This window comes from Numida meleagris, chromosome 8 (genome assembly GCF_002078875.1).
Source record: "Numida meleagris isolate 19003 breed g44 Domestic line chromosome 8, NumMel1.0, whole genome shotgun sequence".
NCBI lineage: Eukaryota > Metazoa > Chordata > Aves > Galliformes > Numididae > Numida > Numida meleagris.
The window spans coordinates 15,499,729-15,514,854 of record NC_034416.1 but is presented as its reverse complement, the minus strand read 5'-3'; the positions used below and the strand labels follow the sequence as shown (position 1 = coordinate 15,514,854).

Sequence of the window (15,126 nt, the reverse complement as noted above, 5' to 3'; positions counted from 1 at the left end):
ATTTGGAACTGAAACAGCTGCCCTTTTACTTTGGCAAATACCATACAAGCCCGTTGCCACCTGACTCTTCTAGAACAGTATTTCCTGTGGCACTGGAAAGAAGCAGAAACTTGCTCTTTACTCATTATCTATCTATTCTATTCCATGCCAGAAATGGGAGAGGAAGAAAAGGGGAAAGTTTTGAACTTATATGATGATCAGAATACGGACGTGTTTGTAAATCATTCCTTTATCTCCCATATTTAGCAAACACTTTAATGTACAAAGAAGACAGCTACGCTAAGAGAATTAGACAGTATAAAAACAACACATTTACTTAACACAGAAAGATACACAAATCATTTTGGCTTCTTTAAAATCAACCCAGCAAAACAGTATGGGAATTATAGTATACGACTTATAGATAAAATCTGACCCATAATTTCATCTGGTGCAATGCTGTGCCTGTTTTATCTTTCTGTGTACAAGAAATGTAGGAGAAACAACGTTCCTGGGTCAAAGAAGAGGGAAATGGCCATGAGCAGTATTTATCTGACTCATTTTATCATTCTATTTTTATGTGTGTAATTGAAATACCTTTAAATCCCAATGGGACAGTGTTGATTTGTCTTTGGGAGTACAAGTGCTTTGTTACAATTTCCTCTTTGAGCAGGGCTTGGTTTTTAATCATTCACGTAGAGTTGCTTCCCTTTATTTACTGCAGTTTATTTTACCCAGTGTTTGAAAACCTCGCCCTGTGACTCTGGATGTGAAAAGATGTAAAGACAGCTTGTGTCCCTTACTTAGCACTTCAGTACAGCACAACAGAAGTGACACGGTGCTGACTCACTTGCCTGTTGTTGCTGTAGGCAAGCTAGCTCTGCAATGAGCACGACACGATGATGAGACTCGTCTCGCATGAGACGAGACTTCTAAGTCCCTGGCAGAAATCTGGGACAATAATTATATAAATGCAGGATTTATAAATACATATTTGCATATTTCCTATAAAGAAAAGTATGTAACATTTGCAGAGTACTTTGAAACCATGAGGTGAGAAGGATAAATATATTAATATTGTAATTTTTTTTGCTTGTAGTCTGTGGTTAAAAGTATGACTTGGACCAAAGAAATGAACATGAGGTAACTAATGTAGACAGCCACCCATTCTCTTTGCCATGAATTACTTCTTGTGAGTATTCATGCATATTCCAACTGAACTTATTACTAGCATCTGAGTCTATGTCCAAATATCTGTAGTCAGAAGCCAAGGTGTAAATCTACAGTGACAAATGATACTATCAACACTTCTTACTCGATAAGAAGTGTTTCATATTTCCTATGGAAAACGTTATCTAGTTATCCAAAACAGGTTTCCTAGAAGTAGCAAGCCAGGGAATAGATACACATTTTAGGGCAATAACATTCCACTTGTATATGTTTCTCTTACAAATAAAATGATAGCCTGTTCTGCAGATCTGTGACTCTTTCTGCTACACAGTCTCTGTTCTCCAAATCAGTGTAGGCCTGTTGTATTAACCTGTAATTCTTTTTCTCCTTCCAAATTTATACTCTAGTCTCTTTCTGCTTTTGCAAATGAAAATACTGTGTTTTATAGAAAGATAACAGGTGCTCTTGCTTATTGGTGGCCATAACATAACAACACATCTTTACTTTTATTTATTACTTTATACACTATTCCATTATTCAAAATAATGAGCAAAGACTATATGCAGCATGACAGCCCAAGTTACTACATTAAGGCAGCATAAAACCACTTACACATACATATACTATCAGGTTGTTCTAGGGAAATCTAAACCATAGCTTTTCCCAAATAAACATTATAGGAGAGTACATGAGCAAACGCCTCATTGACTAAAGCAACTGGATCCCAAATTTTTCAAAAGAAGGACCCTCAAGTGCCATAGCTGCTGACATTAGAACTGTAATTCACTGTAGCTGACAAATGTTCACATTTTTATTTCTATAAAGAATGGTTTCATTCATGCATTATTAAAGTTAAGGTCATATTTACAGCTTTTATTTTAAGCTCATTGTCATATTTACTCTTTTCAATTCGTCTTTTACAGTTCAGAGATCTTAAATTTTTTTAGATCTTCTGCATAGTGAAAACACACGGGAGTTGCACTGGATTTAAACCCCTTGCCACGTGTTGGTTTTTAACACGATCAGACTCTCTACAGGTTAGATTTATTGTTTAATTAAGTAGAAAATGACAAATTGCAAGAGAAATGTCAAAATAGCAAATACCAAAGACGACCGCTGGAAGGAAGGATCAGAAATGAAGCTCCCTGCATTTATATTTTTGGAATTACCATGAGTACGGTCATTTAACCCAGGGGAAGGCTCCATTCACAAACAGGTTCCTAATGAATTGCACTGCTCAAATACTAATTGTCTCCCTGCTCGGTGGTTTATGATCATCAACACCTGTGTGCTTCAGGAGCTATAAAAGCCATTCTGTTTGCTATGGAAAACTTGAACTGGGAAACAAAGAAGGCACAGAAGTGCTTTCTATATCTCTTCACTGGGGGCAGGACTCACAGGATACTCAAACAAGAGACCAAGGAGAAAGAATACATTTTCAAGAGCTCACTCTGAACTGCTTGTTTGTGTATTTCCATTTATGCATTTTTCTATAATTATTTCTGCTTTTAGCTGTACTACAGCCTGAACAGAAAATGAGTACATACAGGTTTCTGCAGATTGAAAGGCTATCAAGGTATTTTTGAAGAGCATGAATAATTAAGAGTTTGATTTAAGAAGAACAGGGGGAAACCATAGCACCAAACGTCTCCCCTGCTAAGTAATAGTTGCTAAGATGTCCCCTGTTCTAAACTGCATCACAAACAAGATGAAAACAGAAACCCAGAGCCTGAAACATGCACCTCACATAAATATGTAATATAAAAAAGAATGATACCATCTACATGAGGAGCTCAGTAAACTTCAACTCCAAAACTCTCAAAACATTTACGTTCAGAGTCACAATCAAACTTTAGGGCTCTGAGATACTGCTGAACAGTAATGCAAAATCACAACTGCCCTGAACCCCAAATACTTCGTCTATTATTCTAGAATTTCAAAGCTTTATATAAATTAATGATAATTGAATCTCAGGTTCATGGTCTGGTACCTTACTGTCCCTTCAGAGGAGCTATTACCGTGGTGATAAGATTGCTTAAATTAAGCTGTCTTTTTCACAGTGCTTGGCTCATTGCCAGTGCATTGAAGGGAGATTTCAGCCCATTCAGCACAGCATTAACCTTACTGCCAACACTGCTAAATGGGTTATAGGAAAGAGAAAAAAATTTGATTTAGAAAAGGATAGGACAAGCAAATATGCAAAATACTAACGCACAAAACAGGACTAAAAATGAACACACTGAAAGAAAATCAAAATGAAGTAATTTTTGATATGTAGACAGAAAAAGAAATTCTAATGCTTGGGTAATTTAAACGCAAAACTTTACTCAAATTAAGCATGTCCAATGGTTTATCTATGGGGGGACTGTAACATAATATAGGGAGCACGAGGAGTAATGTCAGCTAATAATACATACTTGATGTTATCTTTTTTCTTCTTGTTTTGGAATTTAACTGAACTGAAAATAAAAAAAATAAGAAGAAAGAAAAGATGCAAGAAATGAGAGATTTATGGAAACAAACACTGAGTCAACTAACGGGGCATGGAGAAAATGAAAAACACTCCTTTGAATTGTCAGGATTTAATACATATTCCATAAAAAGCAGTAAGCTATGTTCAGATGGGGCTGTCAGAGATAATGACAATGTAAATCATAGGATTTGAAACATTAGAGCAAAGTATCTATGAAACTTGAAAAAAAACAATTATTTTAGTGGAAAGAAAGGGAACAGGCAATAGGTTGCAAGTACTTATTCTGGGGGAGTAGAAGAAATCAATTTATCTAAGAGCCCAATAACATTATCCTGAAAAAGAGAATCAATGTTTCCTGTGTTTTTATGTGGTGCGAAAAGTCTTTGCAGTCTTTTTCTGGTAATACTTACAAATTAGTTTTCTGTGTGACAGAATGAAATTACTGCACGGTCATAAGACATTTTAATAATGAATAAGTTGTTTCTCCAACTGTGTGTGCATGCGTATAGGCAGAGGCTGCATGCGCATTTGCAGGCACATTGCAGTGCTGAAGGCTGCACAACACTCAGGTGGCACAGTGAGCTGCTGTATCTTCTGCAGCTACAGTACAGCTTTTCTCCAGTTTCTTCATCTGCAGCTACTCTATGACTTGTACCTGGAAGATTTAAGGCCCTCCTAACTCCTGCCTTCACTTGGGTTGCTTAGAGTCAGATCCACCAGGAGGATTGGAGAACTTGGCAGTGGCAGAGCTCTGGGTGGTTCCTGGCTTTGCCAAAGTCTGGTGTGAGCCTGCACAAGCCAGTGGCCTTCTCCTCAGTAAACAGTTGGGTCAGTAAGCTGGGTCCTGCCAAGAATGTTTTGTGGATCAGCCCAAAAAACTGTTTCAGAATAGCCCTTTTTAATAAAAATATAACCAAGTTTTAGTCTACAAAAAGCCTCTTTGAACACATACCACAGTAAATGTCTTTACTACAGACTCTTCCAGCCTGAAGTAGGTTTCAAAGACCAGCTGCATAAGAATACATCTCTAATCACAGAATCATAGAATGGCTTGGGTTGGAAGGGACCCCAAGGACCATTAAGTTCCAACCCCCCTGCCACAGGCAGGGCCACCAACCTCCAGGTCTGGTACTAGACCAGGATGCCCAGGGCTCCGTCCAACCTGGTCTTGAACACCTCCAGGGATGGAGCATCCACAGCCTTTCTGGGCAGCCTGTTCCAGCACCTCACCACTATCTCTGCAAAGAACTTCCCTTTGACATCCAACCTAAACCTTCCCTCCTCGAGCTTAAAACCATTCCATCTCGTCCTGTCACTATCTACCCGAATACACAGTTAATTCCACTCTTTTTTATAATCCCCTTTGAAATACGGGAAGGCTGCAGCGAGGTCTCCCTGCAGCCTTCTCTTTTCTAGGCTGAACAAGCCCAATCAAAGTATGTTAAACACTTTCAGAACTACAGAATTTTCTTTTCCATAAATATGACACATTATGAGCAGCCTCATAAACTTGCCTCATTTCTGAGTACGCAGAGTGAACAGGATTTACAGTCACACGATTAGTTTTAGGGAATCTTCTTCTGTCTGAAAAGTCTCTAATAATATGTGGCTGTAGCTAAACCATGCAAACACATGGGCTGTTTATGGATTAACAGGAGATACGGTTGAATAGGAAAGCTGAACATGTGCATTCTGATTTTCACCCAGTTATTACAGCAGGGAATAAATTACTGCCTCTAAATCTTCTTTTTGATTGCAAATGTTCCAAATTAGAAAAAAAAATCTACTTAGGCATATTAGTATGCACATATTAGGTAGATTTTGTACTATTAAAGATTTAGCACGGAAATACAGCTGTTGTTGACATGCTGCCCTTTATTTTACAGGATTATTTTTAATGGACAGATAAACATCAATGGAGGAGGAAGGCAAGAGAATCCAGATACTAGGCCAATGTTTTTTTCAATTCTAGCTGAACCATTCCCTGCTAAAGACAGGAGAAAACAAGCTGCAAGCCTTTCTTTTCCTCTAAAGCTGTGTTGCGTCCTGAGCCTTCTGAGAAGCAGTGATCACAAATGTTCTTTATTACAATGCTCCCCTACTATATCACTTGCCCACACAAACTGCAGATACGTCTTGGTGAACAGTCTTGAAGATTCTGCTTTCAGATGAAACAGCCTTTCAGTCACCTTCAGGACAGGCTGCAGCCAGCTACCAGGGGGTCCAGGGAACGGCTGAAACAAGCACTGGGGGTTAGGAATGTGGGCAGTTCCCAGAGGCAGGGAATTGCCTAAGGGTAGCCAGCAGTATGGATTCCAGCCTGAATCCCCAGTCCACTGCACAGCCCTCTCCTCAGTATCCAATTATAGAGATTTTAGATGTAAGTAGGTATCTAGAAATCACACTAGAAAACGCGCCTCATGAGAAGTATCAAATCTGTAAAAGTTAAAAAAAAAAAAAAAAGGAGAAAAAAATAGAAGATGTAAAATGGCGAAGTACTTTCCCCAGCAAGGAGGTCTGAAGAGAAAATAGTGAACAGGGATGCAGAAAGGCTAATTAAGATCTACTTAAGTGTTGATTGAAGGAAACCAAAAGATACTCAGTTGGCAGAGAATGCCTAGGGAAAAGCCTTTTACATAGCAGAAGGTATGGATAGATAAGCTTGTTACATCACAAGAGGCAGAGATTTATCTTTATAAAGATTATGAAAACAGAAGCTCTGATCCTAACCATCTCTTGAATATTGTTTTTTTTAAAAAGTGCATTTAAAAAGCAATGGAATTTCAATGATACTGATGTATTAATATTTGAAACTCGTATTTTTTATTATCCTCAATGTATACTATTTCACTATTAGTCCTTTATCGCTTCTTTTTTTCTGAACTACTCTTGTTTTATAAGATAAATATGTTCTCTTTTGACTCAAATTTAAATGACAAATTTCTATTTTGAAATTCAGATAAATGTAGTTAAGAAGGATTATCAAATATAAGTATTTGAAAAATAACATTGTCTTTCTGGTTCTATTTTGAAGAAACACACTGAGATGAGGGACTAGCTGAACTAAAATTTTCCTTGTGTTCCCTTCTGGAAGAAAGCTTCCAATCTCTTTCATTCTTTTTGTGATTTATCCTTAGAACAAAAAAGGAAAGTTTCACTGCAGAATGAATCAGTTTATTGCTCAATCCCAACTTAATAACCTTTCAGTGAAGAAAAACTTAAACTGACACTTCTGATTAGCAGCAGTTAAGTGTTTAAAGATGGATACTAAAATTAAATTATGTAACAAAATAAAAACATTATTTCCGTAAAAGAAAAAAATCCAGGTCTCAGTGATAACTGTGATAGATGGCAATACACACTGGATATACGTCTATAAACAAGAAAACACTTCTTTACATATTACCTTATATTCTCTTGATCAGGTTTGTTGAATGTCAGAGACTGACCCGTGTTTCACCAGCTCCGATTTTAAAAGACCTAAAGGAAACCCTAGCCCAAACTTCTTGCTGCTCTGCTCACAGTGAAGTGGAAAAAGATTGTAGAAAATCAAGGGTTTGTTTTCAGTATCAAGTCAGCAAACACAGATGTGCTGAAAGCCAGCAAATTAGCTAATACTTACCAGGAACAAAAAAAGTATGGTTAAAAGCCAGAAGAAGCTGTGCATGTACTTCTGCAGGCAGAATGCTGAGTACTGATTCACAGGTTTGCTGGATACAGAATGTTTTGGCTTTCCATTATTTTTCAGAATATATTACTTATGTAAATTGTGACTGAACCTGAAGTTGAACTCTCTTTCTGCCAGCTCCCAAAGGTAAGGCTCCTCATGCTCCATACATGCCTTGGCCCTGTATCACTTCTGCATTATCAAATGGTGCTGTTTGTGTGCATGTGCAATAAAATGTTTAAATACACCTTGGTGAAAATATTATTTTGATATTACTTTCTACTGTTTCTTATCATCAGCAAGCCAAAGCTTGAAGACCAAAACCAGAAGTGCCAGAGAATGCCAATTAAACAAAACCTCTATTTGCTCATTACAAAATGTTCCTGGGAGAATGTGAGATGGTCATACAAGTATATAAACACAAAACTTCGTTGCATACACCTCCAAAGCACATAATGTATGCACCTTAAGAAAATCAGTCTCTTCCCCAGCTTTGCAAAACACATGCTTTCACAAGCTCTATCAATCTAGATGAATCAAGTGAAAAAGATCTCACACAGCTACACTGCAAGGCTTCAAATCAAAATGCTTTTGCATAGCAATCTTGCAGCTCCCCATCTTCTCAGGTCAGCGCCAGGCCTCCTCCCCACTTTCTCTAACATTTCAGATAAGCCGTGCAGAGCAGGTTGGTCCATACCTGGTTTCCAGTGGTATGTTGCTGTTCAAGACCCAGCTGTTATGGAGATGCACGGAATCCTGTGTGCTGGTGGGGGGCGTCGGGGCAGCAGGGCTGGGCTGGCTGCGGGTCGTCATCGATCTCCTCTGGAGGGAGTCGGCCGCCGGCGGTGGTTTCCTGGTGCAGGTGCAGGCGTGTGGCGGTGGAGGCGGTGGCGGGAGAGGTCTGAACGTGAACTGGTTGTGCGGGCTCCCCGGCATGTCTGAAACAACACAGGGAGAAAACCCAGGGCCTTACTGCTTGGAAAACGCTGGGAGAGCATGGGGATGATATACGATTTAATGGGATTAAAGCACTGCGAGCATTGTGCGACTGATCACCCTAACTCAGGTGTCTGTAAGCTGCTAGCGCAATGTGAAATAATTTAAGATACAACACGTTACTGAAATGAGGAGTATTAGATACAGACACATTCTTCAGCGCTGTGGTTAGATCAACAAAAGGAAAAAAAAGAAAAAAAGAAGAAGATAATAACTTTTACTTAATTAGTCTCAGGATTTTTGGGGAAATAAATAAATCAAGTTGACATTGAAGCGCTGCGCAGACACCAGCTGATTTCATGAGGTATAAATTTCATCTAAGAAGAGCAATGAAAGACATAGACACAATGTAAGAATTAGTCCAGCACTTCACATCAAGAGAGAAATAACTGAATAATTCCTACCACCTAAGAAATACCTCCCGTAAAATAAGGTCAGCACATTTCACCTCCCCTGGTGCTGCATTTGTGAAATGACGGCTGGGAGAAGGCCGTCTCACAGAGTGTCTGAATGACCCAGGTACCTGCAGAAGTTGAAGGCAGGCGGGCAGGGCAGCCCAGGGGTCCCGCCACAGAGCAGGCGAAGATGGATGATGGGGACGTGGTGTGGGGACGCCTGTGGCCCTGCCCCACCTGAGCCTGAAAAAATTCCCTGCGAGGAACTGCTGCTGCCACCCATTTACAACACGTGCTTTCCTTAAATTATGACATAGTTCGTCTTCAAGGTGAAGGATGAAAGCATGCCCCTTCCCTTCCTGGAGTAGCTGGCAGAAAAATAGCACTTTTTTCCCTCTGTGATAGCCACGATTTACCCCAAGTGGAGAAACAAGGTTGTTTAGTGCTCCACATAAGCTTCTCTATGCTATGGTAAGCAAAGCTGTCACGGATTTGGCCCAGGCTTAATCCTTTTAATTTCATTGATCTTTTATCAAGGCAGCATTCTTACAGTTGCATTAGGGTTTACACTGCAATATTAGTTTGCATATACCAGAAAAGCATTTCTAAGCATATTAGAAAACTGGAGGCCTCAGTAAATTAAATCACTGGAGTCAACAGTCCGGAGCTCTGAAATAATCTGCTAAGGCACTTTCATACAATAATTAATCTCAGTAAATCCCGTATCCTGCTATTTTAGAATTGAAGCTACCAAAATGTTGGACATATCGTTTGACGTCCAGCATCCTCAAGTATTTGATCAATGACTTTCCCAATCTTGCATCCAGTCTACAGAAGATTTGCAGGATTACTATACATACTATAATTTGCATGACAAACAGTTTAATGGTTTTACTGCTGTTCTGTCAGTTAGAAAATGACTGCCAGGAAACACAGCTAAATGCTGTAAGGTACTTCAAAAGCTCTGCAGTACAAATTGAGCAGCCAAGGTGACTGCTTCTCTAGGTAAATGGGAAAAACCTGTGGAATCTGTATGGCAACACACCTTTTAGTTCCTTTCTTCCCCTTTTACTGCCCCTATGCTGACGATAGCTGCAATTTTCTGACAATTAGTTCAGTCTGTTCCATGCAATAGGCTGGTTCTGCTTTGTGAACCATAAAGTATTTCTGGTCGGTAGGGTACGTAGCATCTCCCAGTGCTATTTCTCACAAGAAATTAATGCACCAGATTTCCTGGGGGATTCCTTTTTAATTATCATCCCTGTCACCCCTTCCTGTAGATACTGGCATCAAAGAAAACCTCACATCATATTCTGAAGTATTTTGGTGATTTAAAGACAGGTCTTCTGCATTAGACCTTCACTTCAATGAAGCATTGCGAATTCATCAAGCTGAGAATCTGGCCTGAGTTTCCAATTAGCTCTTACAGACTTCCTAATTTAGCAAAGTTATTTTTATTTTGCTTGAAACTAAGTCTACATCTCATTAACTTTATTTTTATATCACAAAAATTGTTGCTTGGAATATAAAACAGCATTATATCTAAATCTGCACGCTCACGATTCTTCAGAGCCCTGACTAAACAGTAGGCTCTGTAAAATAATTTCATGCAAAACCATTTAAATACCTAAAAAGGGAAACTACACAAACTAATTTGTCTAAAGTCACAAAATTTCCAAAATACACGGGAGCAATGCAGAAATTAACTTAGCTGTGAACTTTTACCCTATTGCAGCATAATGCTACCTATCCATGAGAACGCCTGCCTTTATTTTTGTTGCTTATAATGCTCAGATTTTAACATTTTTAGACAACAAAGTTTATGTATGATATACAAATATAACATTGCTTGTTTCCTCTGTGTTTATTGACATAGTAGAGGTTTCATTTAGTCTAAAAACGTAATCACAAAATATGATTTCAGCTCAGAGTTTCCGTTTACAGTGATATCCTACAGATCAGATTCTCATCTGAGCAGTGTGCAAGCCAGAAGAGGTGCTCTTGGGCCTCATGGATGGACTGACTGTCGAAGGAGTACTGTTTCTACCTGCACTTGCATTTAGCTTTTATTCATTTCCCTATTTTACAGTCAAAAAAGTTCTTCAGAAACTACATACATTTATTCTCATGTTTTTTTGTAAACAGTTCTCTCATTTCCAAAGGTATATCTAGAACTGCAATGTTTCCTGAAGGCATAAATATGACATTCTGCTCTCTTTGCACTTCTCTGTTGAATACTGGATTTGCTTTAACTCACACATTGCCCGTCCACTCCACAAACTGCACTTAAACTTCTTTTAGTCCCCCTTTTTAAGGATTTTTCTCTCATTCTTCAATAAGTGTTAATTTGTTCATCTTTTTTCTCCTGAGACAACTCCCGAACTCAACATACTTGCTCCAAAGGAGAGAATGCTGTATGGATGCTAGCTACAAAAAAGGAAAACTCTCATTTCAAGGATTTCTACTCTCTCTCCTTTCTTTGAAGGCTGATAGGAGTTCTGCTTCTGTCCTGAATGTTTCTTCAACTTTAGTTCTGACTCATTCCTTTGGATGGCTCTTGATCAATATTGAACGCAAGCTGCTCTGTGGCAGTGGAATAACAAGGCTCAGTATCCTGCAGTTACAGAGTGCCGACCTAAACAGCTCCTTTTCAGCTGCTGAGTTCTCCTGCTATTGCTTTTTCCTCCAGGGAACACCATAATTCATATCTCTCTTTTCTAGTAGGCATCTGCTCTACAGCAAGAGGAAAGGTCATCCACTTGGAACTTCCCAGCCGTTCTGTGGCACAAACCAATGGACAACAAAAGCCTTAGCATCTACTCATTTTCCCCAAGGGTCAGGATAAAATGCCTCTGTTATCTTAAAGATGCAGCAGAATTGCTTTCAAGTCTTGCAAAAAATGAAATAAGAAACTTTATCAACTAGCTACTACCCAACAAAATTACTTTTGAAAACAAGCCAGAACTTTGGAAACAGTTTTCCTAACATTTTTGAAGCATACCTTACTATACTTCTCAGATCCATGAAGCAAGAAAGAGTAATGGAACAGTTTTATCATTCACTGACAAGACTACAACAGCCTGCATTGTTACTAAGTGAAGTATATCAGAGAGAATATATTAAAAAGTAATGAACCTTAAAAGGTTTGCATCTAACCTGTAGTGCTTTTGAAATATTTTAATTTTTTCAGTTCCTAAATTCATTATTTATTGGTATGTTTCATTCTACCAGACATGTCTCAGCTGAGTAAAAATTAGCTTGCAAGTCATTATTTAACAAACTAAATATGCTCAGAGATGTTAGCGTAGGTTTCTAGTCTATGGGTATAGTACTACTCAGTTGCAAACCAATCAGTAATTTTTTATTAAGTAGAGATGAATGACAATAATCCTATTCATGAAAACAAAGCCTTGGAATAGGTAACTCTGCGCCATGCAGTAAGGCACATCTGACAGAAGAGAAGGATCCTGCCCAGAGTCTTGTGTCCGATCTACATAAATAGGCATTGAAGAACTGGGAAACGTTTAATGCAGAGAAGACAAGCTCAATGATTAAGACTACAACTAAAAAGCAAAGAATAAAAAATTTCAGTTTTACAATGAAACGTATGCACTGGGTCTAAGCAGACAAAATAAGAATTAAATACAGGCCTTAATACTGCAGAGAGCTACGTGTTAATACCCTTATTGATCTTGCGCAAGTCTTTACACCCTTCCCTTCCATTCCAGATGAGATTCTATGAGACTACATCTTCAGACTTATTCTTTTTCCATGAATGTCCTAATGACCTTTCTAAGCCCATCATTATTTGTTGTATTTCTCTGAATTCCTTTTGTTCATCCAGTGATATATTTTGAGAAAATGTAAATATAAAAAAAAATGTGAATGAGATTGCTCTGTTGATGCATAGGTTTGTGCTGTATTTTGATAATCTCCTTTGCACTTGCTCCTTCGGACACAGCTTGGTGTTTAGGTGGCTTACCCAACTTGCAAAACGCTTTGCTTCTAATACTTTGTCAGAGCACTAAATTGTGAAAGTATCTTTAACACCAATTTGCCCTTACATTATAGTTGTGCTCTATGTATTTTCAATTTTTCCGCTCCATCTTCTACTCAGTAAATCCTCCAGAACATAAATTATCAAACATCTCTAAAGAATTCTACAAACCATATGGTCGTATGCAACATAAAGATTATAATGCAATGAAAGCTTACAAATTAAAGGTCACACGGACTCAAAGTTCACAAACTAAGCAAGAGAGACTAAGAGACCTCCAGAGACCTCCCTGCCGCAGGACATCCAGACATGCTGATAGAAGGAGAAAACAACTAAGCAATGCACATAACTGGGGGGTTCTGAGCCCATTATTAATCAGTGTGGATGTAACCTGAAATAGCCAAGACTAGAATTTCATACCACACTGCCACTCTAATTGTAGAATGAACCCACTGTATCATTACTTAGGGGCTGTACAGAAAATACAGGGCTTCACTTCCAGGGAAAAATGAACAGAGGTCTCAGGTGATGTATTTTGAACAGCCTCGATGAACACAAAATACAGCCGGATTTGTATTATGATGATGTAACGATACAAGACGAATTTGTTCCACTTAAACACAGTCCAATATGTTCATATAGATCCCATTAAATGTTTCCTTTCTATTCCTTGTACCACATTAGTTCAATTCACTTGAATGACTTACAGTTATACAACACGCATTAACAGTTTCTATCTTGTAATTCCTAGATCACTTAAACAGAAAAAAATGGTGAAATAAGGATATTAACCATTTCCCAATGCCAACTTGCTTCTTCTGCTTTTCTTCAGCATTGTCAAGTTTAGCCATATTGAGAAAGGAAATACGGCCATTCAACCCGTTCACAAAAGCAAGTAATATCTGCGCTGAACGACATGCAGCCTCTGCTCAACCTCTTTATATAGGGCCACAAGGAAGGTAAGGGCTTCATATGAACTTTGTGCAGAACATCTTTTTCTATTTTTACAACAATAAAAACCTGTACTGTAAGACCAAAGTGACTACATTTTGTAAACACTTGTAAAGAACTTCATTCCAGCAACATTTTTGAGAATATAAAGATCCAGTTTCAAACACCAAAGTGAAAAGGAAATTTGGGAGCACTGCCAGCAAGTCTTTATCTATTGTGCTTTTACAGAAGTCAGTATTTTCTGTTTCTGTAACTTTGCTTAGTATACTCTCTTGTGAAACAGTGCTATATTCAACTAAAATTCCTTCTGAAGCCCATATTTATTTAGGAAGATTAATATAAAACGTTATTTTAATTCACATTTTTGGTCTATTTCAAATAAACAAATGCTGGATTACTTAAGGTCTAGTAGGAAATCTTTGCCAGCCAAACAATATAAGTGATTTTATCTGCATATAATATTGATATCAAATATCAATGCCTTACAACATTATCTGCTACCTGATCTAGAGTCTGGAAACCCTGCCTGTGGCAGGGGAATGGAACCTGATGATCCTTGAGGTCCTTTCCAACCTGAACCATTCTGTGATTCTATGAAAACTTCTAGCTATAGAGAGCATGAGGAATTTTCACTAGCAGGAGTTTTGTATTTGGGCCATTGCTGTTGTCACGATGCTGCTGCTGGGCTCTATGGTAAGACAACAATTAGTAGCATGATGAAAGCAGAAAAAAAAATACCGGAGACCTTGCCGCATTTTGGAAAATAAGAAACAGCTACTTCAGAATTGCGTCTGTAAACAAACTGTTTCTTCACACAGCTTAAGAAAGATGTGGGAGAAATTTTCATGCCAAAGAATGGAGGTTTGAACTCATTAGAGAAGGGAAGGCAGTGATTTATCACTAGGGAGCTGTCACACGGCAGCCCTTTCTAACTTTGCTGATAGGATGAATTTAATAATATTCTCCCTTTCAAGATTCCAAAGATTCTGGCATTTGTCTCTTTTGCCCACCGTATGCCTAGCTTGTCAATTTTTACTTTGTAAAATTCTTGTAATAAGACTGATAAGACTCTTTTTTTTTTTTTTAGGTGTGTGTGGGGAAGTGTTTTTCTTATCTTCCTGATGATACAAGTGTTAATATACTCAAACCCAAAAAGAAGTGCTTGTGGGCCCAAAGCCATCTATTTTTTTTTTCCAGCTATATCAGCCAGTGCAATAAAATACATTACCTTTCCTGACAAACTTTGCCTCACTTAGAGGCACTTATATCTGTAGACCATTAGAGCTCCAACAGCACTACTCCTCCTTAATTAACTCCATCACTCAGTGTTTTAACTTGGGAGTCTGACTGTTGAAGTAGAATAATTTCAGACATAAACACTGCACTGTAAGATGCCATCTCTGTGCTGTAGTTTGTAACCAGCAATGAGCTTCAGGTTTCAATGCTTTGTGTTGTGGAGAATGTGCAAGTTCTAAATGTTTTCATGCAGAAGCACCTG

At 38.4% G+C, this 15,126-nt stretch overlaps 1 protein-coding gene across 4 annotated transcripts in view; it reads right to left on the bottom strand.

The window, feature by feature from the left end:
- The window catches only part of TENM1 (teneurin transmembrane protein 1), a 299,751-nt gene that overhangs the window by 142,257 nt on the left and 142,368 nt on the right, over positions 1 to 15,126 (bottom strand). For 3 of the 4 annotated variants that reach the window (XM_021406358.1, XM_021406359.1, XM_021406361.1), the window contains one exon: positions 7,987 to 8,227. In XM_021406358.1, the coding sequence (XP_021262033.1) occupies positions 7,987 to 8,227 (241 nt within the window). Of the gene's footprint in view, positions 1 to 7,986; positions 8,228 to 15,126 lie in introns of those variants that run through there. The other variant, XM_021406362.1, reaches the window with a different exon arrangement.